Source organism: Histoplasma capsulatum, assembly GCF_000150115.1.
Source record: "Histoplasma capsulatum G186AR genomic scaffold supercont2.5, whole genome shotgun sequence".
In the NCBI taxonomy this organism is placed as follows: domain Eukaryota; kingdom Fungi; phylum Ascomycota; class Eurotiomycetes; order Onygenales; family Ajellomycetaceae; genus Histoplasma; species Histoplasma capsulatum.
Window position 1 is genome coordinate 944,519 of NW_025544805.1, and position 26,942 is coordinate 971,460.

Consider the following 26,942-nt stretch of genomic DNA (forward strand, 5'->3'; position numbering starts at 1 on the left):
TGATTGGTGATTGTATATTGATGATTTAAAATCCTAGAAAATTGTAGCCCTCATGTTCAACAATGGGTGAGCTTTTTGAGGTGATATATCATAGTACTATTTAAAAAGCACTAGTAGGGATAGTTATAGAAATAAGAATGAGTAGTATCAAGAGATAAATAGTATATCTATCACTTCTGATGATCCAGCATTGTTGAATAGTTGAAGTTGATTGTTAGGATTCATTCAATGAGTTCGCATGGAGTAAAAATTGTCACTGTTGCTGAGAATTTCTTTTGGAAGTTGTAGACGGCAATGTGTCGGAGATGATATCTCGAACACGGACTCGCTCGTGCTAGTATAATCGCGCATCACCTTCCTTATAAATACTGCCTTTCTATCATATAATTATCAGAGAGATCATAGTCAATTCAATATTTTTGATATTCAGTAATATATGGGCAATATTCGGACATCTTCTAGTTTCCGACACTAGCCGTGCATGATGAGAAGGCGGTGATGGACGGCATAATTCGTCCGGAAGGAAAGGTGGTTTTTACAACTTAGTATGCTTTCGGGAATTTTCTAGAGGTTGGACTTTTGGACTATGATTTCGTGGAGCGTGCAAATGGATTTCTAAGATGAAGGATGCCCTCACCCGCAATGAAATCTGGAGCCTCCTGGCGCTGCTTGTCACCTCTCTGGGGGTTATCACCAATACTTTCCAAGGTGACGGCCAACCCTTAATCACTTCTCTTGCTCTCAGCGGCATAGCCTTCGCAGCTACTTTTAGTCTAATACGATGGCTTGGAGGGGTTTTTGTCAAGGCAGGACTGAAGGGAAGAGACATGGCGAAGTTGCGACGCGTTGAGCTGTAATGATTTTACCGGAACCCCCAAACTCGTCGTGTTTTATGCAACTATCACTAACAATTATTTATGCGACAGACCAGAAGCGATGGGAGCTGTTTGCGCAGTTGTTTATATACTATTGCTGATAGTTTTCATTCCATTCCCATTCTACAAAGATATTGTAGCTGCAACTTCAGGTGGTGGGAATCGAGACGTTGTATTAGAGGTGCAACATGTTGAAACGGGACGTTTTCTTCATCGCTTCCCTCATAGTAAGGTAAGATAACAATCTTAATACCAATTGGATGACGTTATGATTTTTACTCACGTTTGGATTGGCACGATAGCTTGCCTCGTACCTCTCTGGTCTTTTATCGCTTCAATCAATTTTGATTCTCGGCATCGGGGACGACATGCTTGATATCCGATGGCGGCACAAAGTCCTTATCCCAGCTCTCGCTTCAATTCCAATGCTCATAGTGTACTTCGTTGATTTCGGAGTTACCGTTGTGGTTGTTCCGGTTCCGCTGCAGCCATATCTGGGCCCCTTCATTGACCTGGGTTGGCTATATTACGTGTATATGGCTGCTGTTGCGATTTTCTGTCCCAACAGTGTAAACATGCTTGCTGGAATCAACGGGATTGAGGTATCTCAGTCTCTAGTCATTGCAGTCTTGCTCTTAATAAATGACGCTTTATACCTTACCCCGTTCACCCCCTATCCTCATCCAGCGATGGACTCCCACCTTTTCTCGATGTATTTTCTGCTGCCATTCATTGCCGTGTCCCTTGCGCTCTGGTTGCATAATTGGTATCCGGCCAAAGTCTTCGTAGGAGATACCTACTGTTACTTTGCTGGGATGGTTTTTGCTGTTGTCGCCATTCTTGGCCATTTCAGCAAAACTCTTTTACTACTATTTGTTCCGCAAATCTTCAATTTTCTCTACTCTACCCCTCAGTTGTTCCATCTTATTCCTTGCCCGAGACATCGAATTCCACATTTTAACCCGCGCACGGGATTACTTGAACCTTCAGTGACGGAATGGCCACATCCACCCATGTTTATCGTTTCAAAAGCTCTCGAGCTCCTCCACCGACTACGACTTGTGCGGATACGGAAAAACGAGGTTGGAGAAATCATGGAGTCTACTAATTTGACGATTTTAAATCTCTGGTTGGTATGGTTCGGCCCATTGAGAGAAGACAAGCTTGCCACGCATATTGTGATCGTCCAGGCTTTCTGTGGTGTTGCTGGCTTGCTGGTCAGGCATAAGCTTGCGCTATGGGTATTTTCGGAAGACAATCGTGGATTCAGAACATTTGGAAAAGGGCCGTAGACATATATATACGTCACCAATTTTAAAAGTTTTAACAGCCCAATAATTGTATTCATCGATCATATTATTCTTCCAAGTAACTTCTGGGTATTTTGCCATGGCGATTCCGTAGCCGATGACCAGTGCGGGAACTGACCAATCACACTGTTTCCCGATCTGCTGACCGCCGACATCGGCGTTGTCCCCTCTGCGGCATCTTTTATATACAGAGCGTACGCAGTTTTCTGCTCCGACATTCCTGATTCATCTTTCTCTTCAGCTCAACCTGATCTCATTCCCTGGTATATATCTCTTCTAGTATCTGAAAGTACAAAGCAAAAAGCGAGCTGAGCGAGCTTATCCACGATTTTAACCAGCCAAGATATGCCTGCCCCAGATAAGAAACCAAAGACCCTTTATGACAAGATCTTTCAGGACCATATTGTGAAAGAGCAGGAAGACGGAACAATTTTGCTCTATATTGGTTTGTTCCCGCTTGACTGTTGCATGGTGGACTCGTACATGCTAACAAGTTCAATAGATAGGCATCTTGTCCACGAAGTCACGTCACCTGTAAGTTCCTCACTCGATATTACTACACCTAACAGAGTACGTATTTCTAACTATATCGTTGAATAGCAAGCGTTTGAAGGCCTAAAAAATGCTGGACGGAAAGTACGGAGGCCAGATTGTACTCTGGCCACGGTAGATCACGTTCGTTACCAATGCCCCAAGTCTCACAAATTTATTTTACGATGCACTAACACCTCTGGCTACAGAACATCCCCACCACATCTCGCAAGACCTTTAAAAATGTCGAAAATTTCGTTCAAGAGGCTGACTCGCGACTACAATGTATGACCCTTGAGGAAAATGTGAAGGATTTCGGGCTCACATACTTTGGATTGGGAGATAAGAGACAGGGAATTGTGCATGTCATCGGGCCGGAACAAGGATTCACTCTTCCTGGCACAACTGTCGTCTGTGGTGATTCCCACACATCGACACATGGCGCTTTTGGCGCCTTGGCATTTGGAATTGGCACCAGCGAAGTCGAACATGTGTTAGCCACGCAGACCCTCATCACCAAGCGCAGCAAAAACATGCGTGTTCAGGTTGATGGTGAGCTTCCACCCGGTGTTAGTAGCAAGGATATAATTCTCCACGTGATTGGTGTGATCGGAACTGCTGGTGGCAATGGGGCTGTCATTGAATTTTGCGGTTCAGCGATCAGAGGTCTTAGCATGGAGGCACGTATGTCCATTTGTAACATGAGTATCGAAGCTGGTGCGCGGGCTGGCATGGTTGCACCGGATGAAATTACTTTGGAATACTTGAAGGGAAAGCCCTTGGCGCCAAAGTATGATAGTCCTGAGTGGAAGAAGGCCGTGAAGTATTGGTCCAGCTTGAAGTCTGATGTGGGTGCTATATATGATAAGGAGGTTTTCATCGACACGAAGGATATCGTCCCAAACGTGTCTTGGGGTACGTCCCCGCAAGATGTCGTGCCAATCACTGGAGTTGTTCCCGGTCCAGATGATTTTACGGATGAAGATAAGAAGACGAGTGCAAGGCGCGCATTGGAATACATGGGACTCACCCCCGGGACACCAATGCAAGATATCGTCATCGACAAGGTATTCATCGGATCCTGTACCAACTCCCGTATGGAAGATCTGCGTGCGGCTGCCCACATTGTTCAGGGCAAGAGGGTAGCCGCCAACATCAAGCGGGCAATGATTGTCCCAGGCTCTGGTCTGGTCAAACAACAAGCAGAGGCTGAGGGCCTTGACAAAATCTTCACTGATGCTGGGTTTGAATGGAGAGAAGCTGGTTGTTCGATGTGTCTCGGCATGAACCCAGATATTCTCTCTCCCCGTGAACGATGTGCGAGTACATCTAACCGAAATTTCGAAGGTCGACAAGGGGCGTATGGGCGGACCCATCTTATGTCCCCCGTGATGGCCGCTGCAGCTGCCATTGTCGGCAAGCTTGCTGATGTCCGAACAATTGATACTGCCCATATATTGACTCAAAAGAGAGGCTTACCAAATGTTGATATCGAGGCCATCGTTGACGAGATGGATACTGAGGAGGACTTGGAGCGCATCCTTGACGTCCCTGAAGACGATGAACCGCACACTAATAGCTCTACACGCCATACCTCAGCTGGTCTGCCAAAGTTTACCATTCTCAAAGGTGTTGCGGCTCCACTGGACCGCGCAAATGTGGACACAGATGCCATCATCCCCAAACAATTCCTCAAAACCATCAAGCGTACCGGTCTAGGAAGCGCCCTCTTCTACTCCTTAAGATTTGACGAAGCCGGTGCCGAGAGGCCTGATTTCATCCTCAACCGAGAACCATACCGCCATGCCAAGATCCTCGTCGCAGGCGTGAACTTTGGGTGCGGTAGCTCCCGGGAGCATGCTCCATGGGCGCTCCTCGATTTCGGTATAAAATGCATAATCGCTCCCTCATACGCTGACATTTTCTTCAACAACACATTCAAAAACGGTATGCTGCCCATTGCCATCACCGATGACGCCGTGTACAGAAAAATATACGCGGAAGCGCTGGCTGGCCACGAGCTAGAAGTCGACCTCCCCAATCAACGTATCAGTGACGCCTCGGGAAAAAAGCTGGCGGACTTCGATGTTGAGCAATTCAGAAAGCATTGCCTTGTTAATGGTCTGGATGATATTGGTCTCACGATGCAGATGGAGGAGGATATAAAGAAGTTTGAGATTGCTCGGTCACTGGAAACGCCATGGTTGGATGGGACGGGATATTTGAAGCGGGGAGATCTGAGGAAGGCGCCATTAATGGTCCCAACTGCTGCTGTAGCAAATACAAAGGATGGTGAAGTAAATCAGGGCCAAATGGAGTGGTGAGGGGAATTTCCACTGTGAAGTGTGGAGGTTCTTTTAGCTTCCTTAGACCAATTTCTTTTATAAAACAAGGGCGATCAATGGTGGTCAAGAGATTTGTTCTACCCTTGATCATATTCGTCTGTTTTTGGTTTTCCAGGATATCATGCAACATAACCATGACAAGCATGTTCGTTGTTAATAAGTTAATATTATTGCGTTTTCGGCTCTGTCCATGCATCTCAGAAGGAGGAAAAAGTTAGTAAAAGGTGGGGTTTGATCAATTCCTCAAGCAATTTTTTATCCCTAATTGAATGGCAATTCTGGTCCTTTTTTGTATACCTTCAAACTATATTGTTCCCTCCACATTCATTTGTATATTGCTCGCGACTAACAGGCCATGGCATCCCGATTTTGCAGGAGTCGTCAGGATTTTACTCGATATGGTGAGTCTTTCCCAGTCCTTGGAAGCAACGACATCTTCTTGCTAGACACGCCTCCCATCCCTTGTCCCTTAAGTTTATCTTAATCCTAACCTAGCCCCCTGGTGTTTAAAAGATCTAGATAATGAGGCTGCCGGTAACCATAGATTATATATGGTTTAATAGCGGTGGGTGGTGCAGCTAGAGAGGCAGGTCGATGCGTAATAGAATGAGCGACTTGTCGTTAAATATAAGTATTTTTATATCTAAGTGTTATAACGGCCGAAAAATATATTGCTTTCGTCTCATCCCATTCGCATTTCCCTCGGTGCCTTGGCTTCTAATAATGGTTTTCCGCAACAACAGCTGCCTTCCCACGTTTCTATGTACTCCATTTCGTCTGAGGGGATAACTGCTATCGAAATTCTGCCTTGGCTTTTTCCGGAGAGCAGCAATTATCCTAACCAAGATTTTTCGCTTCTAATATTCGCTTGGATTGCATTATCGTGCTCCAGGGGTTCAGAAATTAATGCCTTCCCCCTCTGTCCCACCATAACTCTGAGAGGTAACTTGCCCCTCATCTCACTTGGCGATAGTATCATTTGCGGTATCGGCCCTGGGGCTTCAAAGCTGAACAAACGATCAGATGATGTTGGACTTCGTGGAGTTTGGTCGCATCTCTGGTTGTGAGAGGGCCATGTAAAAGAAATCCCTTGAATGGGAGGCATTGCTGGAGATATTGACTGTAAAGAAAAGAGACAATTGGGAATTAATCACAATAATCCACGCTTCCGCAAATTTTAAGAACTGATTTTGATTATGGTGGGAAGAATTATGCGAAGCGAAGGTTCCAGTAGGCATGAGAGGTTCAGTAGGGACTGTGAGTTGTCTGAAAAGAGATGCCGAATATGGCTATGGAATCTTCATTCAGGGCAGTCATTGACCGGGCATATGATCCAATAGTGGGCGTGGAAGGGCGCCAATGCCTTGGCCCATTTGATCTCCCAGCCGCCCCCGCTGTTGAAGGTTGATCATCTAAGTTGATCATCCAGGTGGGCCAAAACCAACTAGCTAGCTCATCAACCATGCTCCACATGCGTATCGACAGGCGGTGGACGAGCGGTCCCTTAAACATAGTTTTAACTCCAATTTTTCGTGATTTGCGGCTTCTTTATGGAGAATTACGGGAATGTATACCGTATCGTAGTCCTGTTTCGCGGCTCCGCAGTGGAGATCACGAATTTGATCTTGTATATTGAGCTTTGGGCTGGTGGATTTGAGAGGCCAATGAGCTTGCTGCTAACTTTTGAAATGGATCTAGACCTAGTTATCTAACTTATTGTAAAGAAATTTTTGGCCTCGTTTAATTAGTTTCTGGACTTGCTTCCAAACCCCGACCACCCCACAGTTGAGTTAAATTTCTAGGTACAACTTGCGGGACTACGGCTTTTTGATGTACACATACTAGGCCATAAGTATTGGCAACCCCCGTAGCTATCTGCCACAAAAGGGCAAACGATTGTGGTGAGGGTTGCCAATACTTGTGACCTGGCACTGTACAAGTTCCACCTAGCGAGAGAAAAGAGAGGCAAGTGCTATTTAAGTCTTCCTTGGAAGACTTAGCAAAGCTTTATGTGGTCAACCATCTTTGATGCGGGCAATCATAGGGGTTGTCGGGGTGATACTGGATGGTTTTCATTGAGAGTCCTCTGTGCGCCATCGAGTCGGACTGGATATGAAGACGTATTTTCCACGAGAGTTGATGTCCCTCGTTTACAATTCTAATAGTAAAGTAACTTTAAGAACGATTTTGTCAAAAGGCTGCGAGGTTTGAAATAATAAGGCAATAAAGAATGATTTTTTTTTTTTAAAAAAAACTCTTCTTATATCAAAATGCTCCTATCAAAGAAGAAGAAGAAGAAGAAGAAGAAGAAGCACACTGATGTTATTCAAACACAGGTGGGCCAGTTGTACACATGATTTTTAATACCCCGAAGAGCAAAGCCGTGAACATGGAATGATGCACTTTTCTCAGCTCCGAAATTGATAGCCTAGCATATGGGATTCTTAATGAAGCGAGTGTGTTGTATGAGCTTTATGAACGATTAGCAAATTTGAAACTGGGACTTCCATTACAAAATTTCCCATAGGATGATACATGTGGGCGGATCATATCGAGGACTCCACCAGCCAATTATTGGTGGTTGGTGCCTGAGCGCAGCACTCATTAAGTGCCGGACCAAGATTCAAGAATCATCTGTCATTGCGCGGCTCAAGTAAACTAGTTCGACTGCAGTAGCCACAGCGCACATAGTACTTGAGCTGGTGCATCCAACCAATAAGCCTTTGGGGCGCACAATACAACATTAGAAGAGTTGAGCTACAGCTCCGCTGAATTTGAAAAACAATAAACTAGCTCCATTTTTCATAGTGCTGTACATAGTTGGAAATGGCTCCTTGAATAATAAAAAGCTGAAACTGTGTCAGGCGTTTACATACAGCTAGTCCCGAATCGGATGCCAAGCTGTCAAATTCGGGGCCATCACAACTTAAAGTCGACTCCACCTCAACGAGGTCGACAATGAGGACGATAATACAGGATGATTGTTTGAAGACTCCCATAGCACTATCACCATCGTTGTTGCTATTACGTTGTTGGCTCCTACGTGTTATTCGTCTGATTTTCAGCGAGCTGCAAAGGGGAAGCGAGAAGGCACAACAATTTGCCGCCTATGTATTTGACTTGCGCATGTTCCGGCTTGTGTCCAGAGACATAACAAACTTCGACAATATGTTACTTTGGTTCCAATCCTGCCAGCGGTTCCTGAGCCTCATACTACCAAACAAGGGGACACACCCCACCCAACTGGTCCCTGGTTCTGTGCTGGCGTTTGCGGACCAATCTGCGTCATGGACGTCACCTTAGGTGTAAACTCTGTCCGCAGATGCTCAAGCAAAGGTGTGGGAAACAGATCACCGATGAATGAGAAAAAAATAGGTAAAAGAGAAAAATGGCGAGAACTCGATTCTTTTGGGAGTCGTCATATCTAGCAGACTTTTCGACAACATCTGCTACTGCTTATTCATTCTCTGAGTGGCCGTCACCACATTTCGCCCTCCACGATAATGTATATATATATATGTACGTGAGTGTGTGCGCCAGGAAGGTCCGGTACTCAGTCCAAGCGAAAACAACAATTCTTCAACTTACAGAAGCAAGTCAAACTTTTCTAAGTAGTTGAGAAGATAAAATAATCGGCCGTGGATATGAACTTCTTATGTGGTGTCGTTGATTTACCGCACATGTCTACGAAGGTGGGTTATATTCGAGTTCCTCAAGGTCTTCAATGTTTATGTCTTGGCCCAAGAATATGGAGGAATCGAATGGGTTTTCATTGAGCCCCGATTACTCATCGCAATGGCAAAAAGCTTTGCAGTTTGCCAGTTCTCTCTCGCTGGCTGAAAAAGTATATGAGGCGAGATTCTGCGGCTTGGCAGATAGATTTCTATTTTCGGTATCAGACAAATAGTCAAAGTTTCAGAATATCGCGGACCAAGGAATGACAGAGGCGTTAGTACCTAGGTGGAGCTTTTTCCCTTTTCCAAGTTGGAAGATGCATGTTTTGCCCCAAAGCTGGCCTTGGTAATTCCAACCGGGCCGACTCTCTTTCTCTCCAAAGCCTGTTCTTTCCTCTTTCCTTGCCTTGACTTTCCAACATACTGTCGTTTTCTTCGTCATTTTCGGTCGTTTCTCTGTCGTTCTTATCCCGTAATTCCCAGCTTATTCCAGCGCTGGAAGTTGGGGAGCTTGATACAATATCACAGATTATTGATCAGGCAATACTCTCGCTTTCCCACCACCATTCCACTCGTTTCGCGCTTCTTGTATTCTCGCGGCATATGTTAGGGTTTATCGTGGCATAATTATCTGTCATTATCGATGATGCGGCGGTGGTTGGTGGGAGTCTTGCTGGCACTTCTCGCTGCTAGAGCAACGAGTTGGCCGTATGATCCGCAGTTTGAGGGATATAACCTCAACGAAAATAAATCCGCCACAAGCCCCGCAGACTATTACGGAGAATGGTCGGGACATCAATACCACCCGTCGCCGGAGAACTGGCGCTTTCCATTCTACAGCTTGTTCCTAGATCGATTTGTGAATGGCGACCCGACAAATGACAACATTAATGGCACATCATACGAACATGATTTGAACTCGAATCAGATGCGTCACGGGGGAGATGTAGCTGGTCTGATGGATACGTTAGATTATCTCCAGGGCATGGGAATAAAGGTATGTTGGAGCTTTCAGATTTCCTTGTAGACTTTTTAGAACTTGCTAACAGAAGCTCATGAAGGGCATCTATCTCGCCGGAACGATTTTAATTAATCAGCCCTGGGGCGCAGATGGTTACTCCGCACTTGATACTACTCTTCTTGATCAGCATTTTGGCACTATTGAATCATTTAGAATGACTATCACAGAAATTCATAGGCGCGGCATGTATGTTATCATGGATAACACATTGGCGACGTAAGTACCTGATAGCGTCACTTGCTCTTGGCGAAAATAAATAAGTATGCTGATCCATTACAATAGCTTGGGCGACCTTATCGGCTTCAAAGGGCATTTGAATGGTACAACACCGTTTGACACCAACGAGCATCAGGTGGTATGGAAGTCAAGCCGTCGTTACGCGGATTTCCGTATCGGCAACGAATACAATGAGACCTGTGATTATCCAAGGTTTTATTGGGAAAATGGTTACCCTGTCGGCACTGATGTTACCGACCAACTGATTGGCTGCTATGATAGCGACTTTGATCAATACGGTGACATCGAAGCTTTTGGAGTCTACCCGGATTGGCAACGTCAGCTCTCAAAATTCGCTTCAGTGCAAGACCGTCTCCGTGAATGGATCCCTTCTGTCAGGGAACGACTCATGAGACACTCGTGTATTCTGATGCGACAGCTTGATATTGATGGGTTCCGCTATGATAAAGCCCTGCAGGCTACAGTCGACGCACTTGGGGATATGAGCGAGCACTATCGTGAATGTGCCAGGAGCCTGGGGAAACACAACTTCTTTCTTCCTGGCGAAATCACGGGCGGAAATACTCTTGGGGCTATATATATCGGGCGAGGACGTCAACCGAACATGCTGCCAGATTCATTGGAGGCCGCAGTAAAGATGACGCACAGGTCGAACGAAAATTATTTCATCCGCGAGCAGGGTAAATCTGCGCTGGATGCTGGTGCATTCCACTATTCGGTCTATCGTTCTTTGACCCGGTTCCTCGGTATGGACGGTAACCTTGCCGCGGGGTTTGACACCCCCGTTAACTGGGTAGATGCTTGGAATGAAATGATCCTCACAAATGACTTCGTTAATTCCCAAGGGCACTTTGATCCGCGCCATATGTTCGGGGCAACGAATCAGGATGTTTTCCGCTGGCCTACAATTAGGGAAGGGACGCAGAGAATGTTATTAGCATTCTATATTACCACACTTCACCTACCTGGCATCCCATTACTGCTTTGGGGTGAAGAACAAGCGTTCTACGTTTTGGACAATACCGCTCAGAACTATATCTTCGGTCGGCAGGCCATGTCTCCAGCAACAGCTTGGCAAACTCATGGTTGCTACAAGCTTGGCTCTCAGCAATACTATCAATGGCCCATTGAATCTGGTAAATATGGGTGCCATGACGAGACGGTTAGTTATGACCACCGAGATCCATCTCACCCAGTACGCAATATTTTGAAAACAATGTATCAAATGAGGGAGAACTACCGGACGTTGAATGATGGATTTTTCATTCAGCAACTTTCAAACCAAACGTGGCAAATTTTTCTTCCCGGCTCAAATAATACACCGACAGAGACTGGAATGTGGTCCGTCCACCGTGGTCGTTTTGAGACTGCCCAAGATTTTGGCGAAGAATCAAATCTCCCGGTTTGGCTTGTTTACCAAAACTACAACAAAACCCACAAGTACGAATTCGACTGCTCGGACGAAAAAAAAGCCCTAATATCTAACTTTGATAGCGGCACTACTGTCAAAAATTTGTTCTTCCCATTTGATGAACTTACTCTGAAAAGAGGCCCCAAGAAGCTGGGGATTGAGCAATCTCGGGAATTCAATGGGTGCCTTGATAGCCTCGAATTGAAACCGTGGGATTTCAGAGCCTACGTTCCCAGGGAGAGATTCATTCGGCCGCGTCCTATGGTCACAAAGTTCTCTCCCGGACACGATGCGCGCCTGCTATCGACAGTTTCTCCCGATAAAGATGAAAGAGTTCCCATTGAGCTTTATTACTCCGAAGCGATGGATTGTAATAGCGTGACCGCGAGCATTACACTCAATTCAACCACGGATAATGGTAAAATACCATCCATTGACTATAGTACTGTCCAGTGTCAAAGCCTCAACCCCCAACCAACGAAATACATTGGTGAACTCCCGAATTTCTGGCGATGGTCTGCCACTCTCGTTGGTGTTTACAATGGAGTACATCAGTTATCAATCAAGGACGCCCTCAGCGCTGACCGCCGCACCAACACGTCTTCGACGGATCATTTCCTTTTCCGCATTGGGCAATCAGACAACCCTATGGTTTTCACTCGAGCGGCAAATTACTCATCGAGTTTTCTACATAGGGACAAAAAGGGTAGCCTATACGTGTCTCATCACGCCGCTGGGGCGGACCTTTACAGGTATTCCTTAAATTGGGGTTCATCGTTTTCGGATTGGTTACCTTACACGGGTGGCAACACTACTCTCGAACGCCAGCCCTGGTCAGGCACGAAATTGCAAAGGTGGAAAGGCGAACATGTTATTGTTGAATATTGGAATCGTATGACAGGAAGTAGTTCCCATGTCCAACATGGTGACCTTGATTGGCCTCACAACAAACCACGAAGATTCCCTCATCTTTATTGGAACGGTCCTTATAACCAATATGGCTATGATGCTGGACTCAGAAATCATATGGTGCAGGATGACAAGGGAATATGGCGATTCAGATTCATGACGGAGTGGCCAGCGTTAGCTCAAGTCAATGTTTGGGGAATTAACCCAGATGGCAAACCAGATCAAACATTCGTATTCGGTGACATAGATGGCGATTCTGTGTTGGATCGCTTGCCGCCGTCTTCCCTTTCGAATATCGTCATAAATATTACGAATCCCCCGCCACACCCCTATCTTTCTTGGCTGTTTTTATTGAATGACGGAACACTTCATTTCGAATTGTACCCAATCGGTAACCAATACCACCAGTTGGCCTTGTATATCCTCCTCTGGGTTATACCTATTCTGACTGCTGCGATTGGTATCTATGTATTCAAGAAATCCTTTTATCAAGTGAAATTTAACCAGGTCGGAATTAGTGATAAAAGAGGCTTCATTCCTCTCGCTATCAGACGGAAGTTTAATAAGCGAGTTCTTGAAGAATCCCACTCTATGAATCCGCTGGTTAAGCTGGCGAATAAGTCTCGATTTTTACAGTCGACTTCTGCGCTAGTTGCAGATTCGGGCAGCAGACGTACCACTCTAATAGCCACCCTGGAATATCACATTCAAGATTGGGGCATCAAAATCAAGATTGGAGGTTTGGGTGTGATGGCTCAACTAATGGGAGAGCATCTTGGACACCAGAACCTGATCTGGGTCATCCCCTGTGTGAGCGGAATTGATTATCCGATTGACCAAGTTGCTGAGCCCATGACGGTGACTGTGCTTGGGAATCCATACGAGGTTAAGGTTCAGTATCATGTTGTTAGGAATATCACCTATGTTCTTCTCGACGCACCCGTTTTCCGACAACAAACCTCAGCTGAGCCATATCCAGCCCGTATGGATGATCTCGACAGCGCAATTTACTACTCCGCTTGGAATCAATGTATTGCTCTCGCGATCAAAAGATTCCCTGTTGATTTGTACCATATTAACGATTATCACGGTTCTCTTGCGCCAATATATCTCCTGCCTCAGACGATTCCGATTTGTCTTTCCTTGCACAATGCTGAATTCCAGGGCTTGTGGCCTATGCGCACACAGACTGAAAGGGAGGAAGTTTGTTCTGTTTTTAACCTTCAATTAGAAGTTGCAACCCGCTATGTCCAGTTCGGGGAAGTATTCAATTTGCTTCATGCTGGTGCAAGCTATCTGCGTATTCACCAGCAGGGCTTTGGAGCAGTGGGCGTCTCGAAGAAATACGGCAAACGCTCGTATGCACGATATCCGATTTTTTGGGGTTTAAAGAAAGTCGGCACGCTACCAAACCCCGATCCATCAGACACTGGTGAATGGAACGGAGAATTACCCAACAAATCTGATATTGATGTCAACCCACAATTTGAAGCCGATCGACTAGAGCTGAAAAGGCAAGCTCAGGAATGGGCAGGTCTTGATCAAAACCCGAATGCAGATTTGCTAGTCTTTGTCGGGCGTTGGTCGATGCAGAAAGGGATCGACCTCATTGCCGATGTTTTCCCTGCTATTCTGGAAGCACGCAAGGATGTTCAGCTATTATGCGTCGGGCCAATTATCGACCTTTACGGAAAGTTTGCTGCATTGAAACTCGACAAGTTGATGAAACTTTATCCTGGCCGTGTTTTCTCTAGACCTCAGTTTACTGCTCTCCCGCCGTTTATTTTCAGTGGCGCTGAGTTTGCCTTGATTCCATCTAGGGATGAGCCTTTCGGATTGGTAGCTGTCGAGTTTGGTCGGAAAGGCGCTCTCGGCATCGGCGCACGAGTGGGTGGCCTTGGGCAAATGCCGGGCTGGTGGTATACCGTTGAATCTACAACCACTAGTCATCTACTCAATCAGTTTAAATTGGCGATTGACAGTGCACTGAACTCGAAATATGAGACGAGAGCCATGATGCGTGCGAGGTCAGCAAAACAGAGGTTTCCTGTTGCGCAGTGGGTGGAAGACCTGGAAATCCTTCAAAGTACAGCGATAAGGATCCATAACAAAGAATCAGCCAAATCAACTGGGCAACCTCATTATACCCCTTCTGCATACAGTTCGTCCGGAATACTGGGCTCTCCAATTGGGTTTGGAAGCATGACCCCCATGTCTCCAATGTCGCAGTCTCGTAATCAGAGTTGCATCAACACTAACAGGTTGAGCGCTTTTGGGCCACAAGCGAGAAATACTGTTGTTTACCACCAGGAAGTCTGCCCAGGTGCCGATATCGACAATGAAAATCAACCGACCGGTCTCAGCAGGAAGCTCTCTCTCGGTGTGCGGTCTGGTCCTGGTCATACGCGAGCGGCACCTCGCATGCCACGAAAATTACGGAAAATCCTGGCTCCAATGGACCTTCCGGAGAACGTCCATGAAAACGAACCGGACCGCCTTGGTGTGGCTGTGACGACCGATGTTGATGATGACAGCGATGACGACACTGTCGCACAATATTTTGGTGATGATGAATACACATTGACCCGGGAGCAAGCAGAAGCAGGGCGAGGAAACGATATGAGTCCATTTCACCCAGGTTTTAACGAACTAAGAATTCCGGGAGAATCGCGCCCGCCTTCGCCCGCCGGTATGGAAGGCTTCTTGTCGCCCAGTCGTGCTTTGGCTGATTCTGCGAATTGTTTCGGCTCTACCTCTGTTCTCTCCTTGGGATCAGTTGTTGGTGGTAAGAGAGACTTTAAGCTCCAGAAGGTGGATCCATTCTTCACCGACAGCAATGGCGAATTTTACAGGGCATTCGAAAAGAAATTGGAAGATCTTAATAGCCATAACTCAGAATCTGATCTATGCATCGAAGATTTCTTGGTGAAAAGTGAAAAGAAATGGTTCAATCGATTCAGAGATGCTCGTTTAGGCCTCCACCAAGACAAAGCCGGGTCAATATTTCGTGTTAAACGTGGAGGCATTATCTCCCCCTCTCCTTCTGACTACGGCGAAGATCTTGACTCTCGCGCCAGTGATTACGGCAAGGATGGCGACGAGTTCTTGTTGGGCAGAGATTACGTACCGCCAACTGGTCTTAAAAAGTGGATGCAGCTCCGGGTCGGCGACTGGCCTGCTTACTCTTTCTTGCTCGCCTTTGGTCAAATACTTGCTGCCAACTCCTACCAGATCACATTGCTCACTGGTGAAGTTGGCCAGAGTGCCACGAAACTGTATGCTGTCGCGACCACTTATCTCATCACCTCTATCATCTGGTGGTTTATTTTCCGCTGGTTCAAATCCGTTATCCCTCTTTCTCTTCCATTTTTCTTTTACGGCCTTGCGTTCATGTTTATTGGGGTCGCTCATTTTGCTCCGACCGATGATGGGGTGGGTTGGATCCAGAACATCGGAGCCGCGTTGTACGCAGCGGCATCATCCAGCGGTTCTATTTTTTTCGCGCTCAACTTTGGCGACGAAAGTGGAGCGCCTGTTAAGGATTGGGTTTTCCGTGCTTGCGTCATACAAGGCACCCAGCAGATATATGTCGTTGCCCTTTGGTACTGGGGTTCTAAGTTAACAAAAAACATTGCCCTAGGGATTATTGACCCGGATCCTATATCGTCTACATGGAAGTTGACGTAAGTTTACACTTGCCACATGCGCATATATGTCTCTTAAAAATCTGGCAGGATGGATTCATCAGGAATGTCACTAACTGGGATGTAGGGCAATTGCAATACCAATTGGCCTGTTCCTTTGGGGTATCGGGCTATTGCTGTTCTTTGGTCTTCCAAATTACTACCGCCAAATCCCCGGGAAGGTCCCCTCTTTTTACAAGTCTCTCTTCCGTCGCAAGATCGTGATATGGTTCTTCGTTACTGTTGTCGTTCAGAATTTTTTTCTCAGCTCACCTTACGGTCGAAACTGGTCCTGTAAGCCGTTCTCCATTGCATAGTTGGTGATCCTTGCTAATCCATATGTGTCTCAGTCTTATGGAGTTCCAGGCATGCTAAGCCATGGCATATTGTATTACTTGTTTTCCTATTTTTTGTCCTAGTGTGGGCTGGAATGCTTGGTAAGGATTAAACTATATCTTTAATGAATGTGTAACTAACCTTCACTGCAGCAATCCTGGCCTACCTATCTAAAGATCACAGTTGGATATTACCCCTATTTGCAATCGGACTTGGTATGTTGTTATCCAGTACCCTCCTACAGCAATTGACGTTTGGCTCATCATTGCAATTTATTCAGGAGCTCCTCGATGGGCACAGATGTGGTGGGGCACCAGTGGAATCGGCCAACACGTTCCCTGGGCAGGCGGCTATTTGCCAGGAGCGTTGATATCAAGAAGTCTATGGCTTTGGCTAGGAGTTCTCGACTCCATGCAAGGTGTCGGATTCGGCATGATTCTGTTGCAAACACTTACCCGATTCCACATCTGCTTCACTCTCCTTGCAGCACAATTTCTAGGATCCATCGCAACTATGTGCGCTCGCGCATTTTCGCCGAACAAAATTGGTCCTGGTGATGTTCACCCTGATATATCTGGGGGAATCGACACTATTTGGAACGCTTGGTTTTGGATTTGTCTATTTTGCCAATTGGCTTTGTGGTAAGCCTCAAATTACTCATTCACTCCCGGTTCCAAGCTACATTATATGGAGTAAGAGCGTGTCCTAACCCCTTTCTCTAGTGGTGGATTTTACTTGTTCTTCCGAACAGAACAGCTCAATAAACCTTAGCTAATACCATCTCAACCGATTTCGCTTTCTTCTTTCGCTTGAAAGTTTTCCGTTATTTCTTAACCGACATGCGTTTAGGCATCTAAATCGACTGGTTATGGGGGCAAATCTATAACAGACGTAGAGCTTATACTATTTTATTTTCAATGAGTGTTGAATGTTTTCGGGCATTTTTGTATTTCCCATGGCGTATGGAGCACGTTTGATATATGGTTGGCAGTTGTATATTTTTGATATGCGGAACTTGTTGACCTGATTTAATGATCGACATGGTTAGCTAATTATGTCATAAGTTCATGATTGTCAATTGTGTTTAAGAAGGGGTTAGCTATCTATATCTCATTCCTTGATTTTTTTCCGTGTATCACAACGTTAATTTCGAGAAAACTACAGGACAATAGCCAACGAAAAGATTGTTTCTGAGTGAGTGAGCCATCCGTAGAGATGTGTAGGCAGAATTAATATTAGGTGTCACATCTTCAACTTCATCGCGTTCGAAAAACTTTTGCTCCATTGTCTTTTTCGCGTTTCCGAACTTTCAGGAATTCGAAAAGCTGGACTCGCTCGGAACGCCAACGATCAACATGCCGAGGTTTGTGAAAATTAATGCGTGCGGCTGAAAGCCAAATCTCCGAACCTTTTCAATGAAGACATATATATCTCTCTCTCTCTTTTGAAGTTTGATTTTGATGTTCGACCTTTTGCTTCTTTTTTCTTTTTCTTCGTTTGACAAGGCATATGTGTATTTTCGGGCTTGGCTCCTATTCCAAGCATCGGCTTTCCAATAATACCGACTATTTATAGGTTATGGCTATCTCTGCGATAGGCAAGGTACATACATATCCATAGTGGCAGCCACCTTTCCGTCTCTAAACCTCAGAAGCTCTGTCCTAACTGCAGTTAAATATCAGATTGCCGCTACCTTTGCAATAATTATAGGGACAATCTCTACGGTATTCTACAAACCTCTCGTCACCAAGATACATACTCTTCACAATCTACCAGGAGAATGGCATCCGTTTGACGGCGGATCCGCTGACATCCGCTTCTCGGATACCATCAAATACTCGGAAGATATTGTCATCGACAATGATCGCGGCATCGCGATAATTAGTTTTGATCCCGGAAGGTCGGAATGGAATACTGTTATGGTGAATAGTACCCAGAGATCAAAAAAAGTGACATTTTCCCTGCTTTTCAAAGATGCTTATCTGAAGCTTGGCACAGGGAATCTTCAGGGACCCGAATCCGAAAGGAAGTCTCTATATCTATGACTATGCCGCAACGGGAACCATTAAGGAGCTAGTACTTACAGGCTTTCCCGACACGATTGATTTCCACCCCGTTGGAATAAACTTCTTCCGCAGCTCTCCCCAATCCAAGACAAGGCTCTTTGTTGCCAATCATCAGCGGACTGGGACTACGGTGGCGGTATTCGATATCGACTATGACCTATATCAAGCAAAGTATATTACGACAGTATTTGATAACAATGAGACCATTGTTTCGCCAAACTCTATCGCACCGGTTTCTTATACCCAGTTCTATGTTACGAACGACCATCACTATCTTGCGAGGACAAGACCGTTACTGAGTAAAATTGAAACATACTTCTCGATGCCATGGGGCTGGGTCACGTTTGTGGATTTCTCTTCCACCGAACACCTTAAGTGCGAAATAGTGGCCACGAACATCTCATTTGCGAACGGGATCGTGATGACGCCAACTGGCAAAGAGGTCATCGTGGCTTCTTCAGGGCACGATGCCGTCTACATTTATCAGCGAGACTCGGAGACCAATTCTCTATCTAGTACCCATGAAACTGTTCACGTCAATTTCCATCCCGACAACGTCAATTTCGACCACTCTCTCGATATTTCTGACCCCACTGTGTTCGACGCGGACGGGAGGTTCCTTCGCGGGCTGACTGTCGGTGGCCATCCATCCATAATCAAACTCGTTCAAGCGGTCCATAGTCCTGAATCTGTTAAGGCGCCTTCATGGGTTGCTGAGATACGACGAGGCGCTGGAGTAGATCCGGCGCCATGCCCTGCTGCGCCGCAGCAGCCAAAGTTTTATGCGCGAACATTGTATCAAAGTGAGTTTCCCGCTGAGCATATTTATAATCACGAGTTTATTTGTTGCTGATTTCCTGGATAGGCAATGGAGAGCATTTTTCGACCAGCACTACAGGGGCTCTTGATTCCAAACGAGGCCGTTTACTGGTTGCTTCTTTATACGGGAAAGGTATTTTGGATATTTCATGGAAGGTATAAGTAAAATACACGCTCTCTACTGCGCTTATCAGATGGAAGCGACTTTCAAGAGGGCATAGTGCATTGGCAAGAGGATTATTTAAGTGGAACTGGTCGGGCTTGGACTCTAAAGCCACAGCCGATCATGTGTTTAACTTTTTCAATGCTCTTCATTTCATTTTTCAAACATTGTTTGATATGCTGCCTTGATTGTGTCTGTGAATACGATACATCAATGGTGGTGTATAAATAACTCACTTGTGCCACTATCCTTGCAGATCACAGGCATAGACTATCAAAGCAGCAGAAACATTACCAACACTCTCTTAGCTTCATTCAAGAAATTCTAGAGATGAAGAGCAATGGCTTCTAGTTTTGGCTGCATTTGAAGGGGAAAAAAAGCTCATGTGATATCTATTGCATTCTTATTCATTTTGCCCCACCTTATCACAGATATAACAAGTCTTTTTTCTATTGCTCTTCAGAGATTCTGCTTTCACATCAGTCATTGCAGTATTAGCAATGAACAAGTGGAGTGGAATGACTCTCTTTTTATTTTTATTTTTTGCCTTATTCTTTTTTGGACGGAGTCTTCCTGAAATCTGGTATCCATCCCCGCAACGTCTATATCTCAATGTTTGCTTTCAGGAATACCTATCTGACATGCAAACCCAGAATCCCCTGGTTATTTTAAGCTCTTGGGATGTACACTCAGAGTGTATGTCTTCTATAGGCAGTTTCTAGGTAGTTCGCTATCCAGGCCCGACGTTTCCCATTGTCCCCGTTAATTATTGCTACATGGAAGCTACCCATTCTCTGATATGCAACTCTACGTCAATATTTCCAACGGGAATGATGCCTCTCAAAACCACTGTTGCGTACATATACATGGGGTGTTATCGGGGTCTAAAAGAAAAAGAAGGGAAGGAAACCTTAATCGCTACTACTAGATGGTTTGTTTAGCTGTAGTAGAAGAAAAAACGCCCGTTCCACACTTCAGACCGCCATGGACTCTAGGCATTTACATTTGCTATTTATAAGTTGAAGTGTTTTCAAGTATTAAGTTCATAGAGTTTGGCAGTGGTCAGTCATGATCTAGTTCTGATTAGTCTTTGTTGGGATGTTTCTTGAGGTATGAGATACTGACATTCACTGTTGTGTTGTTACGGTAGCAACTAATGTCAGTTAGATCTCTTGACTCACATAACAGGAACACAGTGAACTGCTGTTCATCCCTTATTGTATTTGCTTTTCTTCTTGTCTATGCCTGTTCATTGCTGTTGCAGAACTCATCCCTGAACTATCTAAAGAAAGATGAATTCCACCACATTATTTACACTGCCTATAACCGCATCCCATCAGAAGTTCCACTATGGCGACGCTTAACCAAATCAACATCCTCAAACTGTCAGATTTGCCTAAGAGAGCTGTCCTCAATCAAGATGCTGATGAAAACGGATGCGTTTTCCTGCCGTGGAATCTCTCTGAAGATGGAAAGTCTTATCTCCCACCATCAGCTATTGTTGCCCTGGCTCTGAACGAAGTTGGACGTGCACTTGGGATGGGCACATTCACCTATATCCCCGCCTCCGTGCCGTTCATGCCGCTCTGCATCCCTGAAGTCTTCTTTACTAGCCGTAAGTGGACGGAGCAAGACAAACGAAACTGGGATGACGCATCCCACCCGCAAAAACTACAGATAGTCTCCGAAGTTAGGAGCCAGGAACTTGCTATTCCGATCCGTGTTTTAGTCTATGGCTACCCACAAGGTGTGTAATCAACGATGTGTTTGGAGGAAATTTTCACAGCTCAAAGCTCTTCTACCCCCTTTACTGCTGCTCCATGTGCTAAATGAGAGGGTAGAATACATGTCATTTGCAAAAGAGAGAGCTCGCCTCTCTGGGGCTATCATCACATATGATAGCCGCCCGTTTGTGGGTTGGTATCGCGAATACGCGTCTCGTCGCAACGGCGACAAGGGCCACGTCTCCATCGATCTTCTACAACATGAAGCTTGGTTTAATTCCATGCACTGTGAGGACAATTTTGCACTTGTGCAACGTCTGCTTCAGATGTGGAACGAACCGGTTTACTACGGCGTCCAAGTTATCGGATACGTCCTGAAAAAGCTCGACGATTTGAAAAAGCGTCAGAAGGATGCTGAATCCAAAACCTCGTGCAAGGGTGGAGCTGAGATACCTAGTAAGTCCGTTCCTACCCAATTGATTTTGAATCCCTCAATATTTATTGAATTGTATTTTTTTGAGCATATTTTACTCTACCAAAGCTCAAAGTCATAATGCGCTGACATCTCGTTCGTTGATTGCTTTGATCCTTAGAGCTCAAAACCGCCGGCCTTGATCTGCGCTCTCTAGCGAGATTTGCCCTCGAAGAATGTGATGCTGAGTACCTTGAAGAATAGCGGACTCTTCTACTTCACGTAAAATGCAAAGTATGGGCAAGAGGCAAAACCAACTGAATATTAGAAGTACGTTGTATCAAGAGTTTATCGTATGTTTTGACTTCAAGTTATTGAGAAGGAGCGGCAGTGTGTTGTCTCTTTGAAATTGCTCTATCGCCTTTGGCACATGATCCACCTCTGTGCTATAATGTTTGTTTTGTCTCATGCGGCTGCTTAGTTCCCCAGCTGTTATGTTCTAACTACCTCATCTAATTTCATTCCTTCTTAATATCAGTTCATGCTGTTCTAATTCTGTTCACTCTCCCTTGTCATCCTCTTCTAAGGTGGTTATGTGATATAACAACTCTGATACAGAATCAAACTACTTCTAATTGTTATCTCTTCTTCTTTTCTAATCACTCAGTGGTTGATTGCTACTGGATCTATCTGGTTTTCTTCCATTTCTCCTAGTTCATTTTCAAATTTTGCTCATGAAAGTCAAAGAAAAAGGGAGTAATAATTGTCCAATAATGTTTCTACTCTGTAGAGGTTATAAATATTTTTACTTTCTTCAGTAAAATGAATAAAATGTGACACTTAGCTAGTTGAAGAATTTGTAAATATTCTGAATTTATTTGGTTTTATCAAAAGTTATAGTTGATTTCAGCTTTTGATAATTAACTTCTGTGTGCTTAAGAATGATACTCTTTTCATGAATCATCAATACTAGTATCTATTCACTCATTGTTCACACAATGTAAGTTAATTTTGTTTCTAGGAAATCTAAAAGCATAGACCTCAGACATATTGTACAGTACATTGTCTTATCTTTTTACTTTGTGTTTTTTCACAAATGTCTCCTATGTGCTCAGAATTAGACTTCATGATAACCTGAATAAGGGCTCTTGAGTCTTGACAAGGCCAGGCCCCGGTCCAGTTATTTGAACTGATTGCTAAATGGGGGAATATGAACATCAAACAAACAAAATAGAATTATAAGGGGAATGCAAGGAAATAATGTGTAAATAAATACTAGTCGCCTCTCACTTGTCTCTGTCTGCCGAATTTACCTCTCGCTTATATAATAATCCCAAACCTGCTTAATCCAACGCCTATTTCTGTCTATTTCCACATCCCAAGCCTGTCATCTCATCCCGCCAAACTCTATAGTTTCTTTCTGCTCCCCTCTTCTTCCTTGCATAATCATTTGTCCGCCTTAAACAAGCCTTTTGAGCGCGTCAGCCTATATCGCCTCAATCTATACCAAGGGAAATAAGATAGGTGAGCATGCACTGTGCCTGCCCGCCCCTGTCTTCAATCTCATTTTTTCTCTCCTCAAATAACAGGCCATGGAACCATTTTATTTGCTGGTGGTTCTGCAAGCCACATCAACCTTGCATTTCTTTCTCCATCCCCTCCTCTTCTCTCCCTGACCAATTATTCTCATTTTGGGTTTTCCGTTGTGGGATACCTGGTTAACGACCGCTTTCTCCGCCAACGTATAGGGAAATCTCGTTATTGTTGGCCGTACATGTTGCGGGAGCTGGCGGACAGGTGGGCCCGGAACCGATACTTTGGTTGAAGTGTTTTCTGTTGGAATTTTAGAGGTGAAGAGGTGGAATAAGAAAATATCTTTTGATAGTGGGTTTTATTTTTTTGGGGCGGCCGTTTCTATTTATCGGAGAGGAATCTGGTTTGGAGATATTGGGTGAGTGTATGGTATTAGTTTGTTAGATCGCCCCAGGTTAGTATATCCCTATTCACACCCGTACTCCTCTATGGGTGAGAAAAGAGAGGGACCGCTGTGTTCTCCCGCCTCTGCTTTGACTCAGCGCCCTACTTGCTTCCCAACGAGCAGTTCAGACCATTCGTTTCTTCCGCGGGTCTCTCCTCATAGTGATTGCGGCTCATATAGCTTACCAATTTACCTTCGCAGCTCTGGGACAGTGATAAAATGCATATTAAAGACAAGCTGGCCCATGCGGAGGCCACTGGACGCCCTGGCATTTCCTTCGAATTTTTCCCTCCGAAAACGGCGCAGGGTGTACAGAATCTTTACGACCGCATGGACCGTATGCATGGATATGGGCCATCCTTTATTGACATCACATGGGGTGCGGGAGGGCGATTGTCGGAGCTGACCTGTGAAATGGTGAATGTGGCGCAATCGGTGTACGGTTTGGAAACATGTATGCATCTCACTTGTACAGATATGCCTCGCGAGAAAGTTGACGCTGCGATTCAGAGTGCGTTCAAGGCGGGGTGTACGAACATTTTGGCTTTGCGTGGTGACCCTCCTCGAGAGAAAGAGAAATGGGAGGCTATTGAGGGTGGGTTCCGTTACGCTAAAGATCTAGTCAAATATATTCGTGATAAATATGGCAACCACTTCGATATAGGGGTTGCTGGATATCCCGAAGGCTGCGATGACCAAGATGACCCTGACTTGCTTATGCAACATTTAAAAGAAAAGGTTGATGCGGGGGGAACATTTATTATTACACAAATGTTCTACGATGTCGATAACTTCTTGGCCTGGGTCAACAAATGTCGCGAAAATGGGATTACGGTACCGATTATACCTGGCATCATGCCAATTCACACGTACGCTGCGTTCATTAGAAGATCGAACTGGACAAAAATTAGAATCCCTCCTGATTGGTTAGAGGCATTGGAACCTGTGAAGAATGATGATGCAGCCGTGAGAAACCTGGGCAAATCTCTCGTGGCTAATATGTGCAGGAAAATACTTGCGGCTGGGATCTACCACCTGCATTTGTAAGTTTATATGCTTTCTACTTTAATAGGGCACTCGAATATTAATTTCACATCCATAGCTACACGATGAATTTGCAACAAGCAACCAAAATGGTGCTTGGTGAACTAGAATTGATACCGTCTCATAAAACCCCTCTGCAAAAGCCACTTCCGTGGCGGCAATCTCTTGGACTTGGCCGAAGAGAAGAAGATGTGCGACCAATCTTTTGGAGACATCGACACCAATCATACGTGGCTCGTACTCAAACATGGGATGAATATCCAAATGGCCGTTGGACTGACTCTCGATCTCCTGCATTTGGAGAGCTAGATACTTACGGTGTTGGCCTGAAGGGAACCAACGAGCAAAATATCAAACTCTGGGGAGAGCCAAAATCACTCAAGGAGCTATCCGAGATTTTCGTGCGTTTTTTGAATGGCAACCTTGATAGACTTCCATGGAGCGAGGGGGCTGTTACAGAGGAAACAGATGTCCTTAAACTGGATTTGCTCGACCTGAACCGGAGGGGTTTCCTGACTATCAACTCCCAACCTGCGATTGATGGCATGCCCTCATCTCACCCAGTCTACGGATGGGGTCCGAAGAACGGATACGTTTACCAAAAGGCATACCTAGAGCTTCTTATTTCACCCACAGTGATCGATGATGTTATTAGCCGCATCGAACAAAATCCCGACCTGACCTATTATTGCGTCAATAAAAAAGGAGAATTGAGGACAAATACGACCGATAGTCCTAATGCAGTTACATGGGGAATTTTCGCTTCCAAAGAAATTATCCAGCCCACAATTGTTGAAACAATTAGCTTCTTGGCTTGGAAGGATGAAGCGTATCGACTGGGAGACGACTGGGCCAAGTGCCACGTAGCATCGAGTCCCAGCAGACGCATCATTCAACAAGTGATGGACAGCTGGTATTTGGTCAATATTGGTAAGGCGGTTCTAATAAGACACCTGTTGTTGAAGACTCGGGAAACAATTTTACTAATACCTACTCTTTGAAAGTGAACAACGATTTCCATAAAACACATGACATATTCAACATTTTCAAGGATCTCAAAGTCGAAAACCTAAATGTACAAGTAGAACCCATTGCCCCGGCAGCTGAACTTGTTGACAATACCCGGGAAAATAGCCAGGATCCTCAGAAACAGGTCAACGGCAGTTCAACAGAACTAACTGAGTCCAAGCAAGAGATCCCCTCCAATTAATCTTCGACTGTTCCTCCCCTGTTTATCTCCTTGGACCGATTTATTGCCGTTATCATCCCGTCATGCAATCCTGATTCAACAACGATTCAACAAACGCGAGATATTTTCCCCTACTAAACCACTTATCCCTGTTCGTTGTTTATCAAAATGAACTGCAACCAGGCAAACCACTCCTCCAAATTTTTTTCCTTAGGAATTCAACATAAAGCGCTTCTCCTACCTACGCACCCCCTTCAACCTTACCCGCCATTCTCATGCATATACCCAAGCAGTACACGACCACTTCTTTCCAACGACACATTCAACATTATATAGAGATGAAAACCCGAGAATTCGCAGCACAGCATGGTAACACTGGAAAATCCTCTTGTTTATTTTTATTTTTTTTGTTTTTTATTGTCTTTATCTTTTCCATTTTTGCTACTCTTGATTTTCAACAATACCCAGACAAAAGGCAAGGCGAATGAAGGCTTCGTGGGATTTGGGAATGCTCAAAAAATTAATGACGGCAATGAAACTGGACGGCAAATTATGACAGATCAAGAGAGAAGTATTTGATCCAATGTATTTGCCTGAGAATATGTATTCAACACACATGGGAACATAGATGAAAAATGAACATATTTAAAAAGGAAATCCCTGAACTTCCCCCCACTCCTTTTTTTCCTTTCCCGCCCTCTCCCTCCCTTTCATTAACTATACATTCATTATCACGTATTTCCCTGTTTTCTCCATTTCCTGCTACGTTCGCCTCGAGTTTCAAGCTTCGCTTTCGTTAAATGTATATGAGGTTGGGAGCTCTAGCTGCTACCCTACATGCACGTGGATATCCCCCTTTTCTTACATTTAGGCCACACCCCCGTCCTCCCTGTGGGATTTGCATACAACTCCTAACTTTCATTTACCTCCTCTTAGATAAACATCGAAGGAGGTATAAACAAGAAAATAAGCAGCAGCCCTACTTATTTGGTGATGGTTCAAATCTAAAACACAGCCAACTAGCGCAAGCATTTTAGTTTCATTGGAGTTAGAGGTGGGAAACCGCCGGAAGGGATATCGAATTATCTGTTGCACACAGTAAACCGAACTAAAATTTTATGTCAATATCACCGTAACCAGCCACAGGAAAGCTTTTAACGAGGTAAAGCAGTCATCATTGTATTCAAATCGCCTAAGCTGCCCAAGGTAGATATA

The 26,942-nt window shown here is 44.9% G+C and overlaps 8 protein-coding genes across 8 annotated transcripts; all 8 read left to right on the forward strand.

The window, feature by feature from the left end:
* Window positions 1-620: 620 nt before the first annotated feature.
* HCBG_04268 (UDP-N-acetylglucosamine-1-P transferase) lies at window positions 621-2,230 on the forward strand (the record flags this gene model as incomplete). Its single annotated transcript, XM_045431317.1, has 3 exons — window positions 621-853; window positions 927-1,107; window positions 1,178-2,230. The coding sequence occupies 3 exons, from the start codon at window positions 621-623 to the stop codon at window positions 2,165-2,167; spliced, it is 1,404 nt and encodes a 467-aa protein (XP_045287870.1).
* Window positions 2,231-2,437: 207 nt separating this feature from the next.
* HCBG_04269 (3-isopropylmalate dehydratase) lies at window positions 2,438-5,354 on the forward strand (the record flags this gene model as incomplete). Its single annotated transcript, XM_045431318.1, has 4 exons — window positions 2,438-2,630; window positions 2,688-2,719; window positions 2,786-2,860; window positions 2,926-5,354. 4 exons carry the CDS (start codon window positions 2,531-2,533, stop codon window positions 5,038-5,040), a joined length of 2,322 nt encoding a protein of 773 aa, XP_045287871.1.
* A 450-nt stretch (window positions 5,355-5,804) lies between these two features.
* On the forward strand, window positions 5,805-6,773 carry HCBG_04270 (uncharacterized protein; the record flags this gene model as incomplete). The annotated part of the gene is made up of 3 exons (XM_045431319.1): window positions 5,805-6,124; window positions 6,370-6,464; window positions 6,760-6,773. The coding sequence occupies 3 exons, from the start codon at window positions 5,805-5,807 to the stop codon at window positions 6,771-6,773; spliced, it is 429 nt and encodes a 142-aa protein (XP_045287872.1).
* A 1,246-nt stretch (window positions 6,774-8,019) lies between these two features.
* HCBG_04271 (uncharacterized protein) lies at window positions 8,020-8,364 on the forward strand (the record flags this gene model as incomplete). Its single annotated transcript, XM_045431320.1, has 1 exon — window positions 8,020-8,364. The coding sequence occupies one exon, from the start codon at window positions 8,020-8,022 to the stop codon at window positions 8,362-8,364; it is 345 nt and encodes a 114-aa protein (XP_045287873.1).
* Window positions 8,365-9,378: 1,014 nt separating this feature from the next.
* Window positions 9,379-17,529, forward strand: HCBG_04272 (alpha-1,3-glucan synthase; the record flags this gene model as incomplete). The annotated part of the gene is made up of 8 exons (XM_045431321.1): window positions 9,379-9,732; window positions 9,785-9,972; window positions 10,039-15,996; window positions 16,085-16,290; window positions 16,347-16,433; window positions 16,485-16,547; window positions 16,613-16,973; window positions 17,055-17,529. The coding sequence occupies 8 exons, from the start codon at window positions 9,379-9,381 to the stop codon at window positions 17,101-17,103; spliced, it is 7,266 nt and encodes a 2,421-aa protein (XP_045287874.1).
* A 381-nt stretch (window positions 17,530-17,910) lies between these two features.
* On the forward strand, window positions 17,911-19,731 carry HCBG_04273 (uncharacterized protein; the record flags this gene model as incomplete). Its single annotated transcript, XM_045431322.1, has 5 exons — window positions 17,911-17,934; window positions 18,015-18,254; window positions 18,331-19,201; window positions 19,264-19,350; window positions 19,637-19,731. 5 exons carry the CDS (start codon window positions 17,911-17,913, stop codon window positions 19,729-19,731), a joined length of 1,317 nt encoding a protein of 438 aa, XP_045287875.1.
* A 999-nt stretch (window positions 19,732-20,730) lies between these two features.
* Window positions 20,731-21,780, forward strand: HCBG_04274 (uncharacterized protein; the record flags this gene model as incomplete). Its single annotated transcript, XM_045431323.1, has 3 exons — window positions 20,731-21,127; window positions 21,222-21,560; window positions 21,698-21,780. The coding sequence occupies 3 exons, from the start codon at window positions 20,731-20,733 to the stop codon at window positions 21,778-21,780; spliced, it is 819 nt and encodes a 272-aa protein (XP_045287876.1).
* Window positions 21,781-23,707: 1,927 nt separating this feature from the next.
* On the forward strand, window positions 23,708-26,385 carry HCBG_04275 (methylenetetrahydrofolate reductase; the record flags this gene model as incomplete). Its single annotated transcript, XM_045431324.1, has 3 exons — window positions 23,708-24,537; window positions 24,597-25,468; window positions 25,543-26,385. The coding sequence occupies 3 exons, from the start codon at window positions 23,714-23,716 to the stop codon at window positions 25,746-25,748; spliced, it is 1,902 nt and encodes a 633-aa protein (XP_045287877.1).
* Between the last annotated feature and the right edge of the window lie 557 nt (window positions 26,386-26,942).